This window comes from Bos indicus x Bos taurus, chromosome 19 (assembly GCF_003369695.1).
Source record: "Bos indicus x Bos taurus breed Angus x Brahman F1 hybrid chromosome 19, Bos_hybrid_MaternalHap_v2.0, whole genome shotgun sequence".
Taxonomy (NCBI): Eukaryota; Metazoa; Chordata; class Mammalia; order Artiodactyla; family Bovidae; genus Bos; species Bos indicus x Bos taurus.
This window is the reverse complement of record NC_040094.1, coordinates 41,772,255-41,797,045: the sequence shown is the minus strand read 5'-3', so window position 1 is coordinate 41,797,045 and position 24,791 is coordinate 41,772,255. Positions and strand designations below refer to the sequence as shown.

Here is a 24,791-nt window from a genome sequence, read left to right as displayed (position 1 = left end):
CAAGATCTGTGTCCAGCGTGAGTCCCAGCAGGCCCCTACCTGGTACCTGTAGCAGTATGACCCAGCTCAGAGAGCACAGAAGAGGCCTGTGGGAAGGGTCTCCTGCCCCTTGGCATCCTGCTCCCCACTCTCTGCTAGCTCTGCCAACCAACCCTGTGTCCCTTCCCTGGCTGGCACTCAGGTGAAGGGAACACCTACAGCACACTTGGTTCTAAGAAGCCCCTGTCCAAGCAGAGGTTCCCCTGAGCACTCAGCGCCCAGGGAGGAAATAGGATGCTTAAGAGCCTCTCACACACACTCACACACCGGGCTCCAGTGCCCACCAAGGCCAGGCTTCCCTTCCCTGCCTGTGCCAGCCCCACCTGAGCTGGTCCAGACAGGCGGGTGGGGCCTGTGGGCTGTCAGGCCACGTGTAGGGCTGGCGGGGAGGAGGGCGGGCGGGCTTGGCTGGCTGCTCTTAAGGCGGGGCTGGAGGTGAAGGGCGCCTCCCTTTACTCCTCACCTGGGCTCTGACCAACCGCCTCACTTCGTCTGTCCCAGGAGCCAAGAGTGAAGGCTGAAGCGTCTTGCTCACCCTGGACAACAGGTAGGCGCCTTTATTCTTCAAGGAGAAAAGAGGAGGAGGCTCAGCCCCTTCAGCCAGCCCTTGTCCCCAGTTTTTCTCCTCTCCTGGGGCTCAGAGTGAAGGTGGAGACAGACAAGATGGTCCCAGGACCACAGACTCAAGTTCTGCACTTTGAGGGAACTAAATCTGTAGCCCTCAGTGTACAGATGAGAGAACCAGGGTCTGGGGAGGGGAAGGGGTTTGCCCAGGGTCCTGAGACTTGGGAAGGGAACAGACCCAGAACCGATCCTCCTGCCCACCAGCCCAGAGCCCTCAGGGCCTGGCCATTAGCCCCGCCCCACCCCCCAACCCATGCTGGATCATTCAGAGGCCAGCAGAAATCCTAGAATGGGAGGGAGAGGGTGGGCAGGGCACGGGTAGGGAAAGACCTTCACTGCCCCTGCGGGTCCCTGTCTCCTATCCCAGGTCTGCTTTTCCAGGTCTAAGTGGGGACCAGGGGACGATCAGAAGCCATTCTTCCAGCAGGGGGGTGGGGAGGGGATTGGGCTAGTGAGGTGAGGCACTCTGCGGGACACTTGTCCTCCCCTCTGCCATCCTCTCCCTCCACTGCCCTGGGCTTGTAGGAGGGAAAGAGTGAGTCAGGAGAAGAAGCTGGCAATGAAACTGACAAGGGGATTTGCCCAGGAATCAGGATCTCCCTGCCTCCAGAGCCCTTGGGAACAAAGAAGGAGATTTGAGTCCCATGGGTGGGCAGGACCTATAAATAAGACTGAGTTGGCTGGAGCCCTCCATACCCACTACAGCCCCCCAACATACACACACAGAGTGCTGAGCCCAGGGGTCTTCCCCTCCCCTTTTGATCAGGAAGGAAAGAGCTAGAGACGTGTGCTGGTGGGGACAGAAGAAAGAGTGTCCAGGAATAAAGGGGTGAGGCCAGACCCTGCCCTGGGAGGTCTGGTGGTGCTTTGGGGAGTGTCAAAAGTGAGAAGACTTAAAGAAAATCCCAAGGGGCTGCCTAAACTTTGCTCAATCTCAGGCCTGTCCCACTGGGTTCTAGAATCCCAGAAGGGGCAGAGAAAGGTGAAATGGATCTTAAATCTATGAAACAGTGGCAAGGACTATGGGACCGGGAGCCAAGATCACCTGAGTTCAGATCCCAGTTCCACTCTGGGTGCTGTGAGTTGTATGACTTCAGGCAAGTCCCTTAACCTCTCCAGCCCCACCGTAAGAGTACTTTCTTCAGAGAACCATTGAGAAAACAAGATGAGTACATTTTAAGTGTCTGTTACGATTGCATTCCCATTATACAGGTGGGACAACTGAAGCCCAGAGAGGAAAGGACACTTGCCCAGGGTGGTATAAAAGCAGATTCCAAATCAGTAGGCAGATATCCTGGATCCTAGTCCTGGGGGAGGAACCAGGTACCCAGTGCATTCCCCAGAGACCATAACCCTAGGTCCTCTTTGAGGCACAGCCAGAAAACCTTCAGGGTGTGCAGAGATCCTGCCCCGACAAACCCAGGGCGCTTGGAGCCAAAGCTTGATGTCCTTAGCTGCCCCTAGAAAGGAGTTTGAAGGCCCATTCCTCGTTCCCTTTCACTGCCATTTATAGACACGCTTCCCGAGCCTAACATGTGCCTGCCCCCTCCAGGATCTGGCCAAAGAGAAGTCTGGCAGCAGGTCTAGCAGGAGCCTTGGGCAACTCACAGTCCCTCTCTGGACCTCAGGTGTTTCTCTGCATTTGAACTCCATGTGATATAAACAGTTAAAGGTCGAAAGTCCAGGCCTGGGTTTAAAACCCAGCTCTATCACTTTTCTGGATGTGTGGCCGACACAGATTTCTTAACCTCTCTGAATCTCAGTATCTTCATCTGTAAAATGGACTGGTAATAGGGGTGCAGTACTTCCTAGGGTTATGAGAGGATTAGAAGAGTTACCATGGGGAAAGTCAGTGCCTGACACATGGTAAATTCTCAGTAAATGGGAGCTCTTATTATTTATTATTATGAAGGCGTTATATTCTATATAAGCCCTGATTTCTAAGTAGTATTTAGAATTGTCCGATAGCTTTTACAAGCAGGATCTCACTGGTTCCACACCACCTTCTGGGAGGATATATAGCAGGAATTCTTATTTCCATCTCACAGATGAGGAAACTGAGGGTCAGAGCGAGTCCTTAAGGAACTCTTTGAACTGGGGTTTGAATTCAAATCTCCAGACTCCGAAGTCTGCATTCATTTCGTTTGCCCCAGACTGGTCTCAATGACTTTTCCGAGACTGAGGTCTAACTCTAAAGCAGAATGTAATAGACATATCTTGGAAAAGGAGAAAAGTGGAGTTGGGGAGTGCTAGGGGCAGGGGGAAGGTGAGGCTCAGGGAAGGCAGTTGTAGCACAATCAGCATGTCCCAGCTCCTTACAGTTTTCTTGGCAGCCTCTGTTTTGGAACCTCTTACCTCCTGGAAGAAACTGCTATCATGTAGCATTAAGGCTAAACAACGGGAAGAACTTCCCACAGTCAGGAAGCCTGGGACGTCTCTTTCCCAGATGAGCCCCCAGGGAGTGAATATCATCTGATGATGTCACTCCTAAACTCTAAACTATTCTGTGGCTCTCCATTGCCCTCAGGGTTGAGTCAGCACTACCAAACCCAGCCTGCAAGGCTCTGCAGGGTCTGCCCAGCCTGCCTCCCCAACCCCAACCTCCCCTCCATTCACCCTAGGTTCTCTCTGTTTCCCAGATGCTCAGTAACGTCTTGTGATCTCCTCGGTCCATCCAGCCTCTGAATACACCTGCCTCCTCACCCCTACCTGGTGTGCCCAGCCAGCTCCTGTTTTTCGTCCTTGTCTCCGTTTACATGTCCCTTCCTCCAGGAAGTCCTCCCTGGCCTCCCCCACTCCCTGGCCTCCCCCCTCCCCTTCCCTGTGCCCACTGAGTCCCTTCTGACTCCCCTCCTCCCCGATGACACTGTTGTGATTGCTCACCTGCTTGCCTGTCTGTTTCACCAACTGGCCCAGGCTGAGTAGCAGCTAAATGCAGGGGCCCTGACACCACACAGCTGGGGTCCAATCCTACCCTGATACCCGTTGGCCTGACGACCTTGGGCAAGTTGCTTACCTCTTTGTGTCTCAGTTCTCCCATTGTAAAATGGGATAATAATAGCATCTACTTCATAAGGTTGTTATGAGGATTTTAAAAGGTTTTATACACCAGAGCCTAGGTACATATAATTACTCAATGAATATTAGCTGTGCCGTGCTATGCTAAGTCACTTCAGCTGTGTCTGACTCTTTGCGACCCTATGAACTGTAGCCTGCCAGACTCCTCTGTCCAAGGGATTTCCCAGGCAAGAATACTGGAGTGGGTTGCCACGCCCTCCTCTGGGTGATCTTACCGACACAGGGATCTAACCTGAGTCTCTTACATCTCCAGCATTGGCAAGTGGGTTCTTTACCACTAGCGCCTCCTGGGAATCCGGAATTTTAGCTATTATTTATTTTAAAAGTAAGGCTGGAACATAATAGGTAGCCATCAAACATCTATTGAGATTATTTTATTTATCCATCACTTGCATACTGCTTATTATGTACTAGGCAAGTTCTAAGTATATTATAAATATTAACTCATTCTATAGATGAGGAAACCAAGGCACAGAGAAGTTAATTAACTTCCCCAACGTTGCACAGCTAGTAACTGGGGAAGCCAGGATACAAATCCCAGGCAGTCTGGCTCCAGCAGCCATGCTTTTAAATGAGTGAATATATATGCCTTTCTTTATGGGGAGGGGAGGCAGAGGTTTCATCCACAGAAATTACTCAGTTCCCACCCCCGGCTTCTTTCAGGTCCCAGGAGCTCCCGGTTGGCAAGTGACAACTGTGGGATGTGAGTCTGGCTGGAAGCCAGAGGTAAACTGCCAAGTCAGTGCCCTCAACATGTCACAGGTGATGTCCAGCCCCCTGCTGGCAGGAGGCCCCGCAGTCGGCTTGGCTCCCTGTGAGGAACCCAGGAGGGTCCTGCACCCAGCCCCCAGCCCCAGCCTGCCGCCGCCATGTCCCTACTACACCACGGAAGGCTGGGGAGCGCAGGCGCTGATGGCCCCCATGCCCTGCAAGGGGCCCCCTGGCAGGCTCCAGCCAGCCCCACAGGCTGGAGCCAATGCCAGCTGCCTCCTGAAGGCCCCAGGGGAGCAGGTCTCAGGGGCTCAGGAAAACCTTGACTCCTACATTGACTTCTCACTGGAGAGCCTCAACCAGATGATTCTGGAGTTGGATCCCACCTTCCAGCTGCTCCCTCCTGGGCCTGGTGGCCCTGAGGCCCAGCCCACCCAGAGCACTACCTTGGGAAAGAAGAAAGAAGAGCCTGAAGCCTTGGGTAAGGAACTGGGGCACAGTGCTGGGAAGAGGACTTGGGGACCAGTCCTTATGAGGAAGGAGTTTTCTATCAAATCGGAGGAACACAGAACAATGTCCTGTTGGGGACTGCTGTGCGTCTCTAAACAAGTTTCTTAACCTCTCTGTTTCCTCCGCTCTATACAAGGGATAAATATAAGTAGTCCTCACTGTCCAATTCTATTTGGTTCTTGAGTTTGGAAAGTGATGGATACCTGTTTTATGTAATTTCTCAAAGAATTAAAATAAGCTAATACAGGTAAGAATACTATACAATGCCATGCATATAAATAAGAGCTCGATAAATGTGTGGTCCCTGAATCTTAGTCTTCTGTGGTGTCTCTCTTTAGGTTCTAACTTGGTCCCCTGAAATTTTTATAGGAATAGTATTTTCACCTCACCAGTAACGATAGATGTAAATAACTTCAAGTATAGACATAGTAAAATAATTAGAACATGATGAATTTTTGAGTATTTATTACTTTTGTTTTTAATATGTCACTATATTGTAAATTTATATAGTTTACTCTTTAGTAATGCCTAAAGCATCAAACTATATTAACTTACAATGTGTACATCATTTAGCAACAAGCTGAAAAAAATCTTGAAAATTTAACAATCAGCTTTTTTGAGCTAGTTCAAGCCAACTCCAAGATACCACCACCTCCACAATTGTCCAGAAATTTCTGCATCTGGCTTTAGTTTCCCAAAGAGTTTCAAGTATACATTGAGGATGAGGATCATGGAGCAGCAGCCCCATTAGACAGGCTGGAAGACTGAGGCCTCCAGGGGTTTAAACAATCAGTGTGTGCTAGGGGATACAGAGAAGATTAGAGATGGGATCCAGGAGAATTTCTGCTTATTGAGCATTTATCATCCTATCCAGGCACTTGTGTGTTGAGCAGTTAATAATTGAACCTTTGATGATAATAATTTGATCCCTCCAATCCACCTCCATGGGACGAATATTTTATCCTCATTTTACAAATGAAAAGATTTGGTTGATGGACTTGAGTGAGAAGCCAGTGTAGCCTAATCACTGGAGTCGTGCAAACCTTACACAAGCTGCTTACACTTCTTTGTGTCTCAGATTCTTCTTCTGTAAAACAGAGATGAGTTTTCACCTCAAAGGGTATTGCAAGGATTAAAAGGAATAACATCTGATGGGTGTTTATCACAAATCCTGGGACACTATAGGTCATGATCGGTGGTGGCTGTTTATAGTCAACGTTGGAGTTGCATTTAGGACCAGCTCCAGGACAGTGTCAGACCCTGGGGTGGAGGTGAGCCCAGCACCCAGGTCCTCTGGCACCTGGGTTCCTGGGCTCTAGCCGGCCTTCTGCTCCTGCCCCCGGAGCATTGCCTGCCAGGCCTGTTAAATGAACCACCTCCATCCCTCAACCGTCTTTTGCTTCTTAAGGCCAGTCATGGGCATGTCTCTGCAGAAAAGATAGCTTGGGCCTAATTATCACTGGCAGGAGCAAGCCCGGGACTTTAATGCTCATGCCCCAAGGCAGGGCTTCTATGCAGTCAAGGCCAACTAGGGTGAGAGCAGTTTCTGGGTAGCGTGCACATGTATGGGGTTGGGGTGTTGACAACAAGGCCCTTCCTCCAAGGGACGGATGGGCAGTAGTCAGGCCTTTCAGATGCCCTAGGCACAACCTGCTCTTGTGAGGATGTGATCACCAGACTCTTGGCAGCAGGGGGCGCCAGAGGGCAGCAGTGGTCCCAGGGTCCTGATGAAGCCACCTAGCTCCCCTTGATGGAATTTCTAAAAATCCTCTCCTCTTTCCTCTGCCTGAACACCAGTGATGCCTGGGAGCTCACTACCTCCTAGGGTATCCAGAGGGTCAGCTCCCTGTTGGAAGTTCTCTGCCATAACAAGAATAGTGAGAGCCTGCCTGTCACTGTGGTGACTGCATCTCTCTCCCCAAACCCTCCCCTCAGACCACTGCTCCTGGTGACAAAGCTCTCCCCGGCCCACAGCCCCTCAGTGACTTTTCACCCAGCCAAATGTGTCCAGTGTGCAGGGCCCCTCTGTTTGCACTCTCACTCGTCCTACTTTTGGCGTGTTGAGTGGAAGATGTTCTGTAATTGTGATGCTAGCAGACATTCACAGCTTCTTTTTGTCCCAACTTGGCAGAATCAAAAGTTAACCATTGGCTATTCTATATCGATCCCTCCCTTAAAAATGTATAGAGGGATTTTTGTAAGCATGATCCCAGCGTCTACCCTGGGAAGAAAATAGTGGAAACCTTATTTACAGATGAGAACACTGAGGCTCAGCGGGAGGAAATGATGGCCACAGTCACACAGCTAGTGAGTGGTAGGTCAGCTCAAAGCCCAGGCCTCTGGGCTCCAAAGTCCATATTCTAACTTTTCTTTCTTCCTCGGAGCAAGTTTTCTGCCCTCCAGGGCTTCACTGAGTTTACACCACCACCACCCCCTCCAGTTTCTCTGCCTCTGCGTCTTGCTGACCTTCCTTCAGATTAACCAGAGGCGGGCCAGGGGCGACATGGTAGCGGGGAGCAGGCATGTATCCACCACCCCCAGGGAACACAGCTTCTAGAAGCAAACACCGTATCCCCTCCTCTGCCACCCCTCCCCATCCTTGGAACAGACCTCCATTTTATTTTCCAGAATTTCTGCCAGGCAAGGCAGTTTGCCAATCCTGAGTGAAGGGTGTCTAATAAACGTCTGTCCGCCCCCCACCCACACAGGCCCCCCTCCACCCACCCGGCCTGGTGCTGGCGCCTGCATCCACCCAGCACTGCTCAGACTTGCCCCACGGGCCTGTAAACAGCAAGTGCACACAGGTGATGGGGTGGGGGCCCCGCCACCCCAGCCACATCCACCTCGAGGCCAGGCTACAGCAGCGGGAGTGACTCACAGCTCCAGGACTCCTCCCTCCCTTCCTGCCCGAGTCTGCTTGCTCTTTCTCAGTCCCTCAGCTAGGCCTTTGGTCTCTCTTCACCAGGCCGGGAGACCCTCCCCAAAGCCGCTGAGCTCCTACTTACGGGTAAGGCCTTGGCAAAGGGTCCTGAGGAGCCTGTCTCCGTGGAAGAGCTCCCTGCAGACAGAGTGCAGGAGCAGGGATCAGTTTCCTCAACCCTTTCTGTAACATCATTCATGTATTTGTTTGGCTGCTCTTAGTTGCAGCACGCTGGACCTTCGATCTCCACTGCGGCATATGGGATCTTTAACTGTGGCCTGTGGGATCTAGGGCCCTGCATTGTGAGCGTGGAATCTTAGCTACTGGGCCACCAGGGGAGTCCCTCCTCAACCTTTGTGAGCCTTGACTTCTCATCTGACGTGGAATTAAGAATGTTTCCTACCTCAGTCAAGTTGTCATGCGAGTTAAATGAGCTAACACAGGGAATATGCCTGTGGCAGTGCTAGCCCACAATGCTCAGTAAATACCAGCCTTTGTTTTAAAAGGGGCCGTAAATCTTAGCTCTACCCTTACATTTCTCCGAGCCTCAGTTTCATGCACTGTAAAAGCGGGCCTGCTGGCACTGGGCACAAGGGCAGTCTTGAGGTTTGAAAGGATTATGAGCATAAACACTGTGAAAGTGAAAGTGTTAGTCACTCAGCTGTCTCCAACTCTTTGTGACCCCATGGACTGTAGCCCACCAGGCTCCTCTGTCCATGGAATTCTCCAGGCAAGAGTATTGGAGTGGGTACCCGTTCCCTTCTCCAGGGGATCTTCCTAACCCAGGGATCGAACCCGGGTTTTCTTCATTGCAGGCAGATTCTTTACCATCTGAGCCACCAGGGAAGCCCATAAATACTATAAAGACCTATTTAAAAAAAAAAAAAAAAGTCGTGCTTGCCAACCTTGCCGAAGAATCTACCCCAGTCCAAAACTTCCCTTTCAGAGCCCACAATACACTGTACCAAATATTCTCTTGCCCTCATCAGTGGGACCCTCACCTTAGCCAGAGTATTAGCCAACTGGCCAATACTGTCCCCCAAAAGCAGGCGGGCAGGAGACGCTCTTTGAAGCCCACCATGGACCATAGATCCTCACTTTACAGATGAGGAAACTGAGGCTCAGAGCAGTTAGGAAAATTACCTGATGATTCTTGGCGGGAAAGTGGCAAAGCCTAGACTCACACCTAGGTTTGTTTGTCGACAAAGCCAGGCCTGTTCCTCCACCCCCTGGGACAGCATGCCCAGGTCGACCTGCCAGCCTCCCCTCTCCATCTGATGCAATCCTCCACCCCTACCCAGCCCAAGCAGGCTCAGACAGAGGCAGTAACCATGAGCGGGGCTAGAAGGTCCTGAGCCAGAAGGTCCTACCCCAGAGCGGGCTAGGGCAGGCAGGGACTTCGGGGGTGGTGAGGGGGGATAGTGCATGCACCAGAGCCCAGGGGGGTGGGAGGCTGGCAGATGGGAGTTAAGTGTACAGTTTCCCATGACTCTGCCCTAGTCTTCATCCTGGGAAGCCAGAGGCAGGACTCACGACCCTCTAGAAGGGAGCAGTGATGAACCCCCTTTGTTCATTTCCTTTCCCAGAACAGCACCAAGAACAGCTCCCCTCCCCAAAGTCAGGAGGAGAGGTACCCATCCCCCCATGGGCAGAACCAGAGGGCACCCCACTCCAGGGAGGAACAAGAGTCCTAGGTGCCCCCACTAGGGAATGAAAGAACATCAGAGTGAGTCAGCAGCCTCGGGTGCTAAGAGTCTACAGCTCAGTAAGGCAGGCAAGCCCTGCCCCCAGGGAGTTCTGGCACGCAAGTGAACCCTAACGCTGACTTGTCAAACTCCAAGGTGCACACAGCTCCCCTGGGATTTTGCTAAAATGCAGATTCTGATTCGGTAGGCCTAGGGTGGAGCCGGAGATTCTGCACAATCTCCTAGCTCCCTGGTGAAGGGGTGCTGCTGGGCCGGGGACCACAGTGGTGCAGTCCAGTACACGGTGAAAACACCTAGGGAGCTAAGCGAACACCCTGAGGGCCTGGGCGCACCCCTGGAGGTTCTGATCTAATTGGCACCAGATGGAGCCTGAGTTTTAGGACTTTTCGAAGCTCATCTGATAATTCTAGCATGCAACCAAGCTTGAGAATCCCTGCCTCCGTTGCAGGCACAGACATAGAAACCGCTTTCACCAGCCTGAGTAATAGAGGCATCTCAAGATGTGACCAGTGCAGTCATTCCAGCTGGGGAGTGGAACACACACAAAGGAGAGGATCTCTCAGCTTTAAAAGGCTTACTATGTGCCAGACGCTGTGCTGTGCCACCTACCTTCATCTCAGTTCATCCTTACTGTAACACCAAGAGGCTGGGTATAGCCACCCAATTCTACAGGCCTGGAAACTGAGGCTCTAGGTGGTCAAGTCACTTCGCCAAGCTCTCAGAGAGCAAGGGGCAGAGCCAGATTTGAAACCCAGGTCTGTCTGACTCCAAAGCCCGTGTCCGTGTCACTGTCTCTCCACCCACGGGCAGTTGTTACAGAGAGGGTGACATTGAAACTGGTCCCTGAAGGTGAAGCTGGAGGCTGATCCTGATTCCAACAAACATCTCCCTGGGCCTCAGTTTCCTCATCTGTATAAGAAAGGGTGGTGGTCCAGTGGTTAAGACTCCACACTTCCACTGCAGGTTACATGGGCTTGATCCCTGGTTGGGGCACTAAGATCCTACATGCCTTGGGGCACAGCCAAATTTTTTTAATATATGCGTGCTAAGTCGCTTCAGTCATGTCCCACTCTTTGTGACCCCAAGGACTGTAGCCTGCCAGCCTTCTCTGTCCATTGGATCCCCCAGGCAAGAATACTGGAGTGGGTTGCTGTGCCCTCCTCCAGGGGATCTTCCCAACCCAGGGATTGAACCCACGTCTCTTAATGTCTCCTGCATTGGCAGGAAGGTTCTTCACCACAAGCACCATCTAGGAAGCCCACATATATATGGGCTTACCTGGTACCTCAGACTGTAAAGAATCTGCCTGCAATGCGGGACACCTGGACACAGCAACCCACTCCAGTATTCTTGCCTGGAGAAGTTCCCATGGACTGTAGCCCACTAGGCTCCTCTGGTAGGCTACAGTTCATGGGGTCGCAAAGAGTCAGACACGACTGAATGACTAAGCACAGCACAGCACTCTCTAAGAAAGAAGAGACCAGATGGTCTTGAGGACTCTTCCAGCATCCTTGTTCTGCGAGTCTAAGCTCCCTGGTTTCACCAATGCTCTGCTTCTCTCCCCAAAGATATAAAGTACATCGAGGTGACCTCCACCAGGTCAAGGTGCCACGATGGCCCGCGGAGCTGCTGCAGCCCATCTGTCACCCCACCCTTCGGCTCCCCACGCACTGGCGGCCTCCTCCTTTCCAGAGACCTCCCCCGAGAGACTCGAAGCAGCAGCGAGAGCCTCATCTTCTCTGGGAGCCAGGGCAGGGGGCACCAGCACCCCGCTCCCCCCTCGGCAGTTCCCTCCTCTCACCCCCCAACATCTCCCAGCATCTCCATTCCTGGCATGGGGAGCAAGGCCTCAGGCCCCCACGGCTTGGGCTCCCCACTGGTGGCTTCCCCAAGCTTGGAGAAGGGGCTGGGGGGCCAGGGCCCACAGCTGAGCAGCAGAGTCTCCATGCTGTCAGGCAGCCCAGTGTCTGATATCAGCTATGTATTTGGAAGGTAGGTAACTCCCACTACAGCTTCTGATGTTGCCTTCATCACACACACACACACACACACACACACACACACACACCCTAAATCAGACATCCCGCTCTTTCTGAGCAAAATCTGGGATTGTACCAAAAATAAAAATGAATGTTCTCTTTTATGCCATTTGGCTCTCAAGCTTTCCTCAAGCATTTAGAATATCATTCAATATAGGAAAATCTTGACTTCTATTTACCTCCTGGGAAAAGAACTACTGCATTAATGAGGCTCACCTGTATCCTGTCCAGCCCTCCTACAGCCCATCTGTAGGAAGATTTAAAAAAAAAAAAAAAAAAAAACCTAAAACACAGAATATAAACAGAATCGAGGGTCTGGGAAAAGCTTCCTTCATCTTTGTTCCTGGCAAAACCTAGCAGGAAGGAAGCAAATCTGGCGGGGCATTATTCACAATCGCCCCAGCCCAGTTCTCTGCAGGCTTCTGAGTAGAGTCACACACTCACCCATCTTGCCCTGGAAAACCAAACCACAGGACCTCTGTCCCCCATACCAGCTCCAAAGCCACTGTGCCCAGGCAGTCCCTGGCAAGGAGACTGGGATTCCACAGCCATGCGTTGGCATGGGCCTCTGAGCTCAGGGAGAAGCCCGGCTGGCTGCGGAACTGGCCTCTTTCTCTTCCTCCAGCTGGAGAATTCCCTCTGCATCAGTCATGGGCATAGTCCAGCCCAGGTCCAGCCTGTGTGCCGGACTCTTGGGAATGCTTGGGGATGGGGGGTAGGGAGGATGGCTGGTATGACAACTCAGTTGGATGGCTTGGAAGGCAGAGGGAACAGAGTCCCTTGCAGGGGGCAGCCCATTGGCTACTTTAATTGACCACAGACCCTACATTGCAGGTACACTCCTATATCCATCAGCATCCCTTAGGGCTCAGATGGGCTCTGGGGACGGGGTTGGGGGCGGATGGGCGAAGTATACAGTTCTCTGACCAAAGCCACGGGCACCTACATCACTAAATTCCAGAGCCCAGCTCTGGCCCCAGATAGTCCACTCCCACCTCCTAACACTCTGCCTTCCTGCTGCTCTCTCCCCTCACAGCAGCCAGTCCCTCCTCCACTCCAGCATCTCCAGCCATCAGTCATCTTCTAGATCCTTGGAAAGCCCCAGCAGCTCTTCCTCCAGCCTCCACAACCTTGGTCCAGTGTCCCTGTATACGAGAGCCAGTGACCTCCAGGTCCCCAGCAACGCCACCCCAAGCATGGGCCAGCCCAGAGCAACCCGCTCCCCACCACTGGCCAAGGAACATGCCAGCAGTTGCCCACCATCCATCACTAACTCCATGACGGACATACCCATTGTGCTGATCAACGGTTTCCCAGAGCCAGGATCTCCCCCATCCCAGAGGACCCCAGGACCCCAGGACTTTGTCCGCCCTGGGGCTACTTCTTCCAGCATGCCCTGTCCAGCCACCAGGAGCCACAGCCAGACCCTGCCAGAAGCCCCTCCCACCGCATCCCCGGAGGGTAAGTTGTAAACCAGTCAATACCTCACGCTTTGTAAGGTTTGGCTAATGGAGAACAGGCAAAGCACCAATGCATTTCTTCAAGAGTGGGTCAATACACTGATTAAGTACCTACTGTGTGCCAAGCACTGTGCCACTTAGTAGGAACACAGTCTAGAAAGAGAGGGGGAAAACCCAAAGGGTTACTGCAGAGTAGGATAAACACACAAGTAAAGAGATGTTCTGAGTCTTGTGAGGCTACAGAGGAAGGAGTGAGCCTTTTTACCTGGAGAAGTGGGGAGGCCAAAAAGTGGATCAAAAGTTCATGGCCAGAGCAGCAGAGGAAGGGCTGCCCCAGCAGAGGGAACAGCCAGGTCAGAGGTATGAAGATGTAGAAGCACATGGCATGTTTAGGAAATGACTTGGATGTTGGGCTGTGCAGGGTGAGGTCATTGGGAGTAATCTGGGGCCAGATTGGGAAAGACCATGAACACCAAGCTGAAGAGTAAACTTTACCCTTTAGGGACCAGGAGACCCTCAGTTCAGTTCAGTCACTCAGTCGTGTCCGACCCTTTGCAACCCCATGAATTGCAGCACACCAGGCCTCCCTGTCCATCACCAACTCCTGGGGTTCACTCAAACTCTTGTCCATCGAGTCAGTAATGCCATCCAGCCATCTCATCCTCTGTCATCCCCTTCTCCTCCTGCCCCCAATCCCTCCCAGCATCAGTCTTTTACAATGAGTCAACTCTTCGCATGAGGTGGCCAAAGTATTGGAGTTTCAGCTTTAGCATCAGTCCTTCCAAAGAACACCCAGGACTGATATACCCTCTGAGACTCTCAAACCGGAGAGTGATGGACTCAGAGGCACATGCTCAATCCATCACTCTGGCAGCTGCGCGGCAGATGAATTGCAGGGCCTGGCCTGGCAGGGAGAGCAGTTTTTATTTGGTTCTGTTTGGGTTTTCATCACAAAGTGGTCCAGGGTGAGGCAGAGGGTGGAGGAGAGCAGACAGAGCCAGGAGACCCTCAGGGTATGGAAGCAGCAGGCTGGGTGACTAACCCAGGAGAGGGAGAGTCAGTCCTAACTCTGACGTTGGCGGATGACGAACACAGACGGGGCAGGACAGGGTAACGGAGACAATGCATTCCAACTCAGACAGCTAAAAACCACAAAACAGCAACCACCCTCCTCCCTGTAGTCATGAACTACAGGCATCCAAAAAGAACAAAGCCAACCAGAGCCCAGAGCAGTAAACACAGGCTAATCCTTAGCACCCTGGGGTCTCTCTCTCCCAGGAGCAGAGCCCCCCACTGAGCCCCAAGGACAGGAGGCCTGCTTGCCTATGGCTCAGTCATCTCCTTCCCGGGCTCTCAGCCCTCACATGGCCACAGACATCAAGGTACTCCTGGGGGGTGTGAAATGCTCACTCTAGCCTGCTGCTCGCTCCCACCCACGAAGCCATGTCAATGAGAACAAGAGAAAATGAGGTGACAAGCATGCCTTTGAACATTTTCCTAGGACAAATCGTTTGCAGATATCAGTACATTTTTTAAGATGAGTTACTCTCAACTGGCAGTAACACACCTTTTCAAGATGCTGAAACCGAGAACCACTGCTCTCTGCCTTTGTTGTTGTTCAGTCACTATGTCGAGTCCACCTCTTTGTGACCCCATGAATTGCAGCCAGGCTTCCTTGTCCTTCACCGTCTCCCAGAGTTTGCTCTAACTCATGTCCATTGAGTCGGTGATGTCATCCAACCATTAGGGACCCAGGGAAATGGGGTGGGTGGAATTTTCACATCTCAAAGAGCACATTTATTTGGCCTGGTGATATCCCCATCCAGGGTTGGTGATTCCCAGATAATCACACATTATCCCTGGGATCTTAGCAAATTCCACCAACTATTCTCAAGACAAGATTCAGCTTCATTTCCGAGTTGTTGGAGCATTACAGACCCTCACAGGATTTCTGGTTCACTCAGTTACCTCTGGGTTTCAGGAGGGAAAGAGCCATCTCAGATCAGAATCCGACTCCATCTCCGGACTCCTGGATGCTCTTCTGCCCAGATCTGCTGTCTTCCTTTCCTTTCTCCTTTTCTTCATTTTCTTTTGCAAACTGAATATCCCCACCACCACCAAGAAACTCATAGGATTATTAAAGGGGAAGAAAAATGTAAAGTCAAGCAAATGATGCATCTCAGAGTCTTTTATTTATCCTGTTTCTGTCTCTACTGCGTAATATTCAATTTGAGAAACTGTTTCTCATTGAATTTTTAATCTATTTGTTTGTGATCTGTTACCAAGGATACAAGGGTAGATTCCTAGATGGCACAAAGCCCTGGGATTCTTCTGATGGACTTTGCCCCTTTAGGGAGCTGGAGACACAACGGAGTAGGGATAGGGGAGGATGGGTTGAATGGGACCGCTGGGCAGAGAAAGGGGAGGGTCTCTCAGTTCCCCTCTATCCGGCCTACAGGGTTCTCCTTCCCTGTCTGTCTCCAGGTCCTGCCAGGGACATGCAGCCCACCATGAAGTTTGTGATGGACACATCTAAATACTGGTTTAAGCCAAGCATCTCCCGAGAGCAAGGTAAAATGAAGCCCTGATTCAGGGACTGAGTGACCCAGGAATCAGGTCTGGATCCCGGCACCCCACATCGGGCAGATGGGGCCCTGGGTTCATGTAGAGGAGGGAACAGAATGGCAAATTGCAAGTCCAGGGAAGGGGGTGTGCTGCAAACCCCATGACCCAAGCAAATAAAGACTGTAGCAGGAATGGTGGAGGTTAGACAACAGAAAGGACTTCCTGGGAACCAAAGGCAATTCTGTACCATCTGCTGTATGAGGACCCAATTGGGCTGAAGCAGGGAGGGTATCCCGGTGGGGTGGTGACTCTCTCTGACTCAAGGATTGTTCCAGCCATCGAGCTGCTGAGGAAGGAGGAGCCGGGGGCTTTCATCGTGCGGGACAGTTCTTCATACCGGGGCTCCTTCGGCCTTGCCCTGAAGGTGCAGGAGGCCCCCACACCTGCCCAGAGCCGACCAGGTAGGCTGTCTGTGTATTCCATCAAGGCCTCTTAGAGGCACCTGGGTGTGGTGGGTTCCAGTCCCAGCTCTGCCGCTCACTTGGGGGTAACCTTGGGCCATTCCCATAATGACTCCTGGGAGGATGGACCTTGGTGTCCTGGCACTGAGGCTCCCCAAGTCCCCAGACTCCTTGCTCTACCCTCCGGTGGGAAGAAGAGGAAGGTCCCAGACCCCCTCCAGCCTGCGCTCTTCTGGTATCCACGTCTGTCCAGACCGGCTTTCTCACAAAGGAATGTAATGTAGTAATAACGTATGAAAATGAGACCCTTTTGGTTTGGTCTGGTTTTCTCAAATAAGAAGTAACTAGTAACATTTTATATCAAGTTTATAAAGTTTGACTTTTTTTCCTCCATGAATTCAATTTATTTTTATTAAGTAAATACTGGGCTTTATGAGCTTCCCCAGTGGCTCAGTGGTAAAGAATCCACCTGCAATGCAGGAGACGTGGAGACCTGTGTTCAATCCCTGGGAAGATCCCCTGGAAAAGGAAATGGCAACCCACTCCCAGTATTCTTGCCTGAAAAATTCCACGGACAGAGGAGCCTAGTGGGCTACAGCCCATGGTGTCGCAAAGAGTTGGAAACAACTGAGGGACTACACAACAATGGCGTGTGTGCTAGCTTAGCCCCTGTGGTCTTGCACTCAGCACACGTGGATGGAGCACCCTACCCCAGACACTGTGCAAGGCACCAGTGAAACCTCACTGAGGACAGAGACAGGAACAGACCATTGCATTACAGGGTTCCTGGGCCACAGCCCTTCATTGAAGGCCCAGGATTGTAGCTCTTACACAAGGAATGGATAAGGGAACTGACAACTCCCAGAGGGAGTTAATGACCCCTGAACCAGCAAGTAATAGAGAAAGAGGATAAAAACCCCAAGTCCACATTCTCTACACCACACCTCTCTGTTCAAATAAGAAAGTGACCTCTGGGCAGCGTTAGTTATCAAGGAAGACCTGCCAAGGAGTCCCAAGAAAGCAGGAAGCTGTGGGCTGGTGGAGAAGAGGCCAGGGGCGTGGTGCCCCCTCCCAAGGCCAGCCTGGCGCCAGCAGGGACCATATGATGGAGAATGATAGCACCTGGGAGGGAGTAAGAAGGGGGAGCGGGAAACCCAGCCCAAGAGTTATTGAAACCAAAAGCAAGGTCTCCTGAAAAAAGAATTGCACGTGTGCATACTAAGTCACTCAGTTGTGTCCTACTGGACACAAGGCTTTGAGCAAAAACGTAGTCGGCACCTCCTTCATGGGAGACCTCGAGGATAGGATACCTACCTGCAGTCCCACCCAGAGGCAGGGGGATGGACAAGTTAACCTCTGGATGGACTGGAAGAGGCGGGTCAGGAAACAGGTTGCACTTCCATCCACATGCTTTCTCTGACTAGGCGAGGACAGCAGTGACCTCATTCGCCACTTCCTCATCGAGTCTTCCGCCAAAGGGGTGCATCTCAAGGGAGCAGACGAAGAACCCTACTTCGGTGAGCTGAGCCTCTCCAGCCCTCAGGCCCCTTCCAGGCAGGGTAGGTGGCCTGGGAAAGGCTCCTGATGCACGGCTTCTGTTTCCTCACAGGGAGCCTCTCTGCCTTCGTGTGCCAGCACTCCATCATGGCCCTGGCCCTGCCCTGCAAACTCGTCATCCCGCAGAAAGGTGGGCTGGGGCTCCACACCTGTTCATTCTCAGGGGTCACCTCTCACCTTACTTAGGGATCATGTTAGTGTCCCAGTGAAAAGTGCGTGCTCTGGAGTCTGTCTACATCTCCACCTCCTAGCTATGAGCATCTGAGAAGGTCAACCTCACTGAGCCTCTGTTTCCTCATCTATGAAATGGGCACAGTTAGCATCACACCTACTTCTAGGCTGAGTAGGGGGTGAAATGAAAAAGCTCAGGCAAGGCTTTTGGCACAACGCCTGGTACTGAGTTGATGTTTGAGAAATAGCAGCTCTGTTTTGGAGAGGAGAAAAGAAGCATAAATCTGCCAATTCGGCCAGGTTTGGTTTTTACTTCCAGGTCCAACATTTACTGGTAGGCTACAGTCCATGGGGTCGCAAAAAGTCGGACACGACTGAGTGACTTCACTTTCCAACATTTACTGGGCGTCCCCTCCTCCATTCACATCTCACTCCAACCCTGTGAAGTAGTCACTGCTGTTGCTGTCCCCATTTCACAGATAAGAAAAGGAAGGGTCGAATCTGAACCCAAGTCTCCCTGACTGTCTTGTTCCAAAGTGTTCAGGGAGCTAACAGAGCACAAAGGTACAGACAGCTGTTTCATGAACCCCAAGGAAGAGGATTATGAGAACAAATGATCAATGGGTGAAATTTGGGGAGAAAGAAAGAAAAGGAAGATTCGAGGCATTAAGTAACTTCCTCAAGGGCACAGAGTCAAACCTCCAGCCCAAGTCAGGGAGCCCTCTCCAGAGCTTACAGCCCAGCACAACACCAGGTGCCCCCACATCTCAGGGTGTGCAGGAGAGCTGGGGGGGTTCAGGGAGAGGAGTCAAGGCCAAGGGAGCCGCGGGTGTGGTGATGGCGAGAGCCTCCCTGCTTTCTGCAAAAAAAAAAAAAAAAAGCCTGGCTTTGGGGCAGGGTCCGAAAGAAGCAGGAGGTCAGGGGCCTCTGAGGCCAGGGGCCTCTGAGGCCAGGTCACTGTTGCAGTCCAGGGGCCGGAGGCGGGAGGGGGAAGAAGGGATCAAAAAGCTTGCCAGCTAGGCTTTGGGGGAGCCCAGGGCAGCTCCGATTGCCTAATTACAGGAATCACACCTGGTTTCTCAGCCAAGTCACTTCCTGAAGGTGGGGGCGGAGGTGGGACCCGTTTGAAGGGCTGAATGAGGCCTGTTCCTAGGACGGGGGTCCACTGACTGCACCCCACCCCTGGGGGCCTGTTCCTTTGCTTTGGCTCAGAATTGGGAGGTGGAGACGGGGCCTCCGACCCCTCTGCAGATGGCCAGGCCTCCTGTCTGAAGAAATCTGCCGGTGAGTTGGGGGGCAGGGTGGGGGGAAGGCTTGGCTGTGCCCCGCCCCAGGGCCCCTCCCAGCCCTGTGCAGGCACATGCAGGTCCACACGTGTTTCCCATTGCTGCTTTATTTCTCCATCTTTAACAAGGTGCCACATTCTTCCCTCTGCCTGTAAACCAGGAGATGAGAGGCTGAGGGCAGCAGGCCAGGAGGAAGAGGGGCAGGAGAGGAGGGGCGGGCGTGGTGAGGCTTAGAGCCCATCCTACATACAGGGAGCACACTTGGATAAACTAGGTTCTCTCTGGGTCTGAAGGGCCTGGCCCTGGAGAGGGAGGGCATCCTCCGTGGAGTGTCAGGTCTGAGTCCTGGGGGCGGTCTATATGGGAAGGGTCACTTTTCATCACATCCAAGGGCCAGGCACGGGTCAGCACCTGGGTGACTGACAGCTCCTATTCCGTGCCCCAAGCACAAAGGCCCCTCCCCATTCCCGTCTCCTCCCTCTTCTCTCAGCAAGGAGCCAGGGCCCTGCGGTTGGGGGTCGGGGGTAGGGGTGGGGGCAGCACCAGCCATGGGACAGAAGGAAGGTTTGCCTGGACACCCCTATACACACAGGGCAGCATCCCGTCCTTGCCTCCTGCTGGAGGGCCAGAGGCCAGAGCAATGCAAACAACAGATGACCCCAAAGTCCTCTGGGGTTAGCCCCAAATTTCAGTCACCCACACAGTCCCTACCCACCCGCCTGATGGCTCAAAGAGGAAGCCTGCTAGATTCCCCAAACAGGATGACATTCCTATTCCCCAGTTCTGGGCAGAGGGAGAGCAGGGTGACCTCCACTTACCCAGTGGATTCTGGCAGGGCCCCAAAGCAGTATCTGCACCCGCCCCCCACCCCAGGTTGCCATGCCCTGTACCTGAGCTCTGTGAGCGTGGAGACCCTGAGCGGAGCCCTGGCTGTGGAGAAGGCCATCTCGGCCACCTTGGAGAGGGATGTTCTCCCCACGCCCACCGTGGTCCACTTCAAAGTCACCGAGCAGGGCATCACCCTGACTGACGTCCAGAGGAAGTAAGGGACTTCCCTTGTCCTGGGGCTGCGGAGCTGGGCAGGGTGAGCTGGAGGGGATGGCTGAGGTGGCTGTGGAGCAGTGGTAGAGCTGGGGTTCAGGCTCCTGCACCCAGTGAGGTCAGTGATGTGCTGAGTGACTCCAGGCAAGTTCTCTGCCTTCTCTGGGCCTCAGTGCAATGACTACTTTCTGAAGCCCCACTTCATCGTGACTGATGGATTTGGAATTAACAACAGTCATAGGGCACTGATTAAATTTGTATCCATTGATGGAGCATCTCCTGTAGGCCAGACTCTGGGGGACCAGTGAGATCGCTCCATCCCAGGCTCAGGGATTCAGTCCAGCAAGATCCTGGCCCTGGGCTGGAGGAATAAGAGATGACCAGCAGTAATTGCGTGCTTAGTCGCTTCAGTTATGTCCGACTTTTTGTGACCCCATGGACTGTAGCCCACCAGGCTCTTCTTCCTGTGGGATTCTCCAGACAAGAATACTGGAGTGGGTTGCCATGTCCTCCTCCAGCAGTTTCTACCCTCCAATCATTAAATGACACAGTGGGCGATTGGGTGGGTTGGTAGAAAACCCCAATACATAGGACACAAGGCAGATGACCTTCATGAAAGGAGAGAAATACAAACACGTGTCCAGGGCCAGCAGTGAAAAAGTCACAGCAGGCTGTCAGGGGTCATGGAACTAGGAGGCTCTTGGAGGACAGGAAGCTGGAGACGATGGAGGTGGGCCAGGACACTGGGACGGGCTCTCATCAGCTCCCCTTCCCTCCCTGCCTCCTCCCAGGGTATTTTTCCGGCGCCATTACCCCCTTGCCACCCTCCGATTCTGTGGCATGGATCCCGAGCAACGGAAGTAAGTTCAAGTCTGGGCCAGACTGAAAAGGCCAGCCAGGGTCTAGCTGCCCGCTGACTCTGGGACTGGGGTCCCAGACAGAGCCTCTGAACCTCAAGGGGTGAGGAGCAACAGAATGAAGGGAGGGAGCATGGTGGGGATAGAGGAAACACAGCTGGCCATTATCGGCTCCTCCCACCCCTCGGGGCTCAGCCAGAGTTCTGTGAAATGGAGCGGAGAATCGGTACCCAGGACTATCTTTGTTCCTCTCCCACAGGTGGCAGAAATATTGCAAGCCCTCTCGGTAAGGCCTTCCTGTCCACTCAGTCAGTCACCATGAGGTCTCCCTGGGGCAGGGCCCGGACCCAACACAGGGAGGGAGTCAGGGAAGGAGGGAGGCCCCATGCTGACCTTAAGAGCCCATGGGTTTGCTGAGAGCACAGACCCTGGCCGCCTGGGAGCCCCGTCTTCTCGGGGAGGCACAGGCTTTAGTCTGGAGGGACCCTCCAGTCTGCTGGGGAATACACAGGTCCTGTCCTCAGGGGCCCTCATTCCAAAGGAGAGAAACCCAGATCTTAAACTCAGGGATCTCCCAGTCTGACGGAGGAGGCACGTCCTCCTGCTAGGAGAGCTCCCATCATGACAAGGTGCTGGGTTGGTGAAGGGCAGGAAGGAGGTGCTGGGCTGGGGAAGGGCTGAGTTCCCCAGCTCCCAGTCTCGTGCCTCCCTGGGCTTTCCTCACCCCGGCTCTCCTCTCCCATCAGGATCTTTGGGTTTGTGGCCAAGAGCCAGACTGAGTCCCAGGAGAATGTGTGCCACCTCTTTGCGGAGTATGACACGCTCCAGCCGGCCTCACAGGTCATCCGTCTGGTGGGTGCTCTGCTGCAGGACCCAGAAAGGATGTAGGGGAGGGAGCTTCCTGTGTGCCTTCCCAGTCATCCCAAGGGGCTTGCTCAGGATTCCCCCTCTGCCCTGAGCAAGAAGCCTTTTACCACACTGATGGACCAATCCACTGGACTGGAGGAGAACGGTACCAGGTTGAAACCCTTGAACTCACTATGACCTTCAGCAGCAACCTTCAGCCAGACCTGCTTCCCTCCCGGGGTTCAGTCTCTTCAGCCTTAAAGGAGCAGGACTTCCCTGGTGGTCCAGTGGGGAAGAATCTGCCTGCCAATGCAGGGGACAGGGGTTCGACCCCTGGTCGGAGAAGATTTCACATGCCATGGAGAAACTAAACCAGTGCTCCACCCCTACTGAGCCCACGCTTTAGAGCCTGTCCTCTACAACAAGAGGCCGTCACAGTGAGAAGCCCACACACTGAAACTAGAGAGTAACCCCTGCTTGCCACAACTAGAGAAAGCCCGTGCACAGCAATGAAGACCCAGTGCAGCCAAAGACAAATAAATAAATGTTTTAGAAGGATACTTTAAAAAAACAAAAGGAGGCAACAGACAGGATCAGCTGTCTCGGACATCTGTGGGTATCTTAACAAGCTCCCTATGATTCTGAAGCAGACCCACATCTGAGACCCCCACATGAAAATAACCTCTTAAGACTCCTGACTCTGTCAGTCTGGACACTACCAACACAGCAGCTTGAGCTACAGACCTGTGACCCTCGTTTCACGGCAAACAGTAGGTGCTGGGTAGGGCCCCAGGGGCCATGGCCAGAGGCTGGCCTGAAAGCAGGTGGTTGGCAAGGATTGAGGACCAAAGGGGCCTCCCCAGTGGTTCAACAGGAAAGAATCCACCTACAATGTAGAAGATGCAGGAGACGCAGGTTCGATTCCTGGTTCAGGAAGACCCCCTGAAGGAAGGCATGGCAATCCTCTCCAGTATCCTTGCCTGGAGAATCCCATGGACAGAGGAGCCTGGTGGGCTACAGTCCATAGGGTCGCAAAGAATCAGACACGACTGAAGCGAGTTAGCACACAAGCACGCATGCACAAGGACCAAAGGAGGGATGGACTGACTCTCTTTCCCTCATCTGTTCCTTTCCCCATTTCCTTGACAGCTTCTTGAGCTGCTATTCCCAGGACAGAGCTAGATCCGCCTGTCCTGGATTCTACAGGCCAACGTGGCCATGGTTGTTCGGCAGGTAAGCATGTGGGAACTTGCCTTCATGGTCAAAACAGATGATTCAGCTGTCCTTAAGATCTTGATGTCTAGTCCCCTCCATTGAAAATGAGCATCAGTTCCATCTCTTCTTTCAGCTTCTCATAAGCAAGTGTGTCACAGCTGCCCTAGAGCTACTTGTGTCACCCAGACCCGGAGGTGGGGACAGTGAGCACCCCTGCTCACTAGAATAGACACAAGGGCCAGCTCTCTGGTTCTGCCTCAGCCCCAGCCTTGCTAGTCCTACACACACACACACACACACACACACACACGCACGCACGCACACACTGCCCTGTACACTGCTGGGGCGGCAACTAGCCTCATAGCCACATGAGGGCAGCAAAGAGTCAAGAATGCAAATGGGCAGCTACCTCCAAGAGGCTTGGGGAAGTGGGCGGTCTTTCCTGCCCCACCTCCACCAAGACCCCCAAGAAGTTGGAACTGTTTGTCTGGCAGACCTGGGGACCTAAGGAAACCACACTATGAGAATGCAAGACGAGGCTCAAGGAAGAAGCCCACTTTTGCTCTATGAAAGACCAGTGCCTGACCCCGCCCACCTGGGGGCCCTGCCAGAGAATCATTATCTTTGGCCAAAGTTGGGCCTGAAGGGTTATTATTTCAACCCAGGAAACCAAACCAGACTGAAGCGGTCCTGGGCTGGCAGGACTGGCCGAGACTAGCCCACCCAGCCTGTGGTCAGGCACTGCCCCACCCTGGAGACTACAGAATCTGGACAAGGTTCTCAAGGTCACAGTGCCCAAGTTCTCAAGATCACAGAGAGCCCCTCTCCCCCATATATCTGTGAATGCCTTGTAGCTCCCCTCATGGAAAATAAAGTGTCTGTCTTTGCACAAAAATTGGTCCTGAGACATTCAGGGCTGTCCACTCAGAGATGGAAACCTGAACAAAAAAGGGGACCTGGCTGGGCCGGTGGCAGCTGGTCTGAGAGATAGCCACGTGTGCCACACCCGCCTCGCAGCCCCTGGCCATGGCAGCACAGCCTCCACCAGCTCCCACTTCAAAGGTTTAAACCTTTGCTTAAACTCTTCTGTGTCCCCCATGTGTCCAACACACCCGTTTTCCTTCTTCCCAACCTCTTTCCTGCCACTGTGGCAGGAAGATAGGAGGCCTGGGCTCTCTTGTGCATGCCAGGGCCTGAGGTGAGTACGTGTGACATCCCTGCCAACTTCCAGGGTCTCACTCGGGCTCCCAAAGGGTGGGGAGAGGCAGGTGAAACAGGGACAGCTCAAGTCTGGAAGAGTCCGTGAATCCAGATGAGCCCCAAGCTGACAGCCCAACCCTGGCGACCTGAACAATGGCCCATCATTCATCCTGGTTCTGTCTCCAGTCCTGGGGTAACGCTCCACTCCCAGCCCTCTCCAGGCCTGCTGCAGCTAGGGATTCAAGATGGGCAGGCCATAGCAAGTGGTACAAGAGGGGCTGCAGGGGCACCCCTTTCCTGCAGAGCCTTGGAAAGGGGCGAGCTGCTGGTTCTGCTCAGGCTATGTGACCAGTGGCAAAAGCTGCCTGGAGGAAGTGAAGAGACCTCCCAATGCACTTGAACCACCCACCATTGAGGAGCCCCTGCCGCCCCTTCCACTGCCCAACTGTGGTTCCAGAAGGCCTCCTCTCAGCCCCTTCCCTGGCCACAGACTGAGTCTACGGAA

General features: G+C 53.2%; 1 protein-coding gene across 1 annotated transcript; it reads left to right on the top strand.

Moving 5' to 3' along the window:
- The first annotated feature begins 481 nt into the window (after window positions 1-481).
- On the top strand, window positions 482-23,981 carry TNS4 (tensin 4). Its single transcript, XM_027518483.1, has 13 exons — window positions 482-586; window positions 4,405-4,933; window positions 11,157-11,580; window positions 12,664-13,088; window positions 15,572-15,658; window positions 15,988-16,113; window positions 17,538-17,630; window positions 17,723-17,800; window positions 19,054-19,125; window positions 20,001-20,169; window positions 20,960-21,028; window positions 21,285-21,311; window positions 21,772-23,981. The coding sequence occupies exons 2-13, from the start codon at window positions 4,495-4,497 to the stop codon at window positions 21,911-21,913; spliced, it is 2,151 nt and encodes a 716-aa protein (XP_027374284.1). The 5' UTR covers window positions 482-586; window positions 4,405-4,494; the 3' UTR covers window positions 21,914-23,981.
- The last annotated feature ends 810 nt before the right edge of the window (window positions 23,982-24,791 follow it).

What these genes read in the sequence shown, in the direction of transcription:
- TNS4 (XM_027518483.1), top strand. Translation starts at nt 4,495, where the DNA reads ATGTCACAGGTGATGTCCAGCCCCCTGCTGGCAGGAGGCCCCGCAGTC. An exon ending in ACCTGCCCAGAGCCGACCAG is followed by an intron (nt 16,114 to 17,537) that starts GTAGGCTGTCTG and finishes TTCTCTGACTAG; the next exon opens with GCGAGGACAGCAGTGACCTC. An exon ending in CTGACTGACGTCCAGAGGAA is followed by an intron (nt 20,170 to 20,959) that starts GTAAGGGACTTC and finishes GCCTCCTCCCAG; the next exon opens with GGTATTTTTCCGGCGCCATT.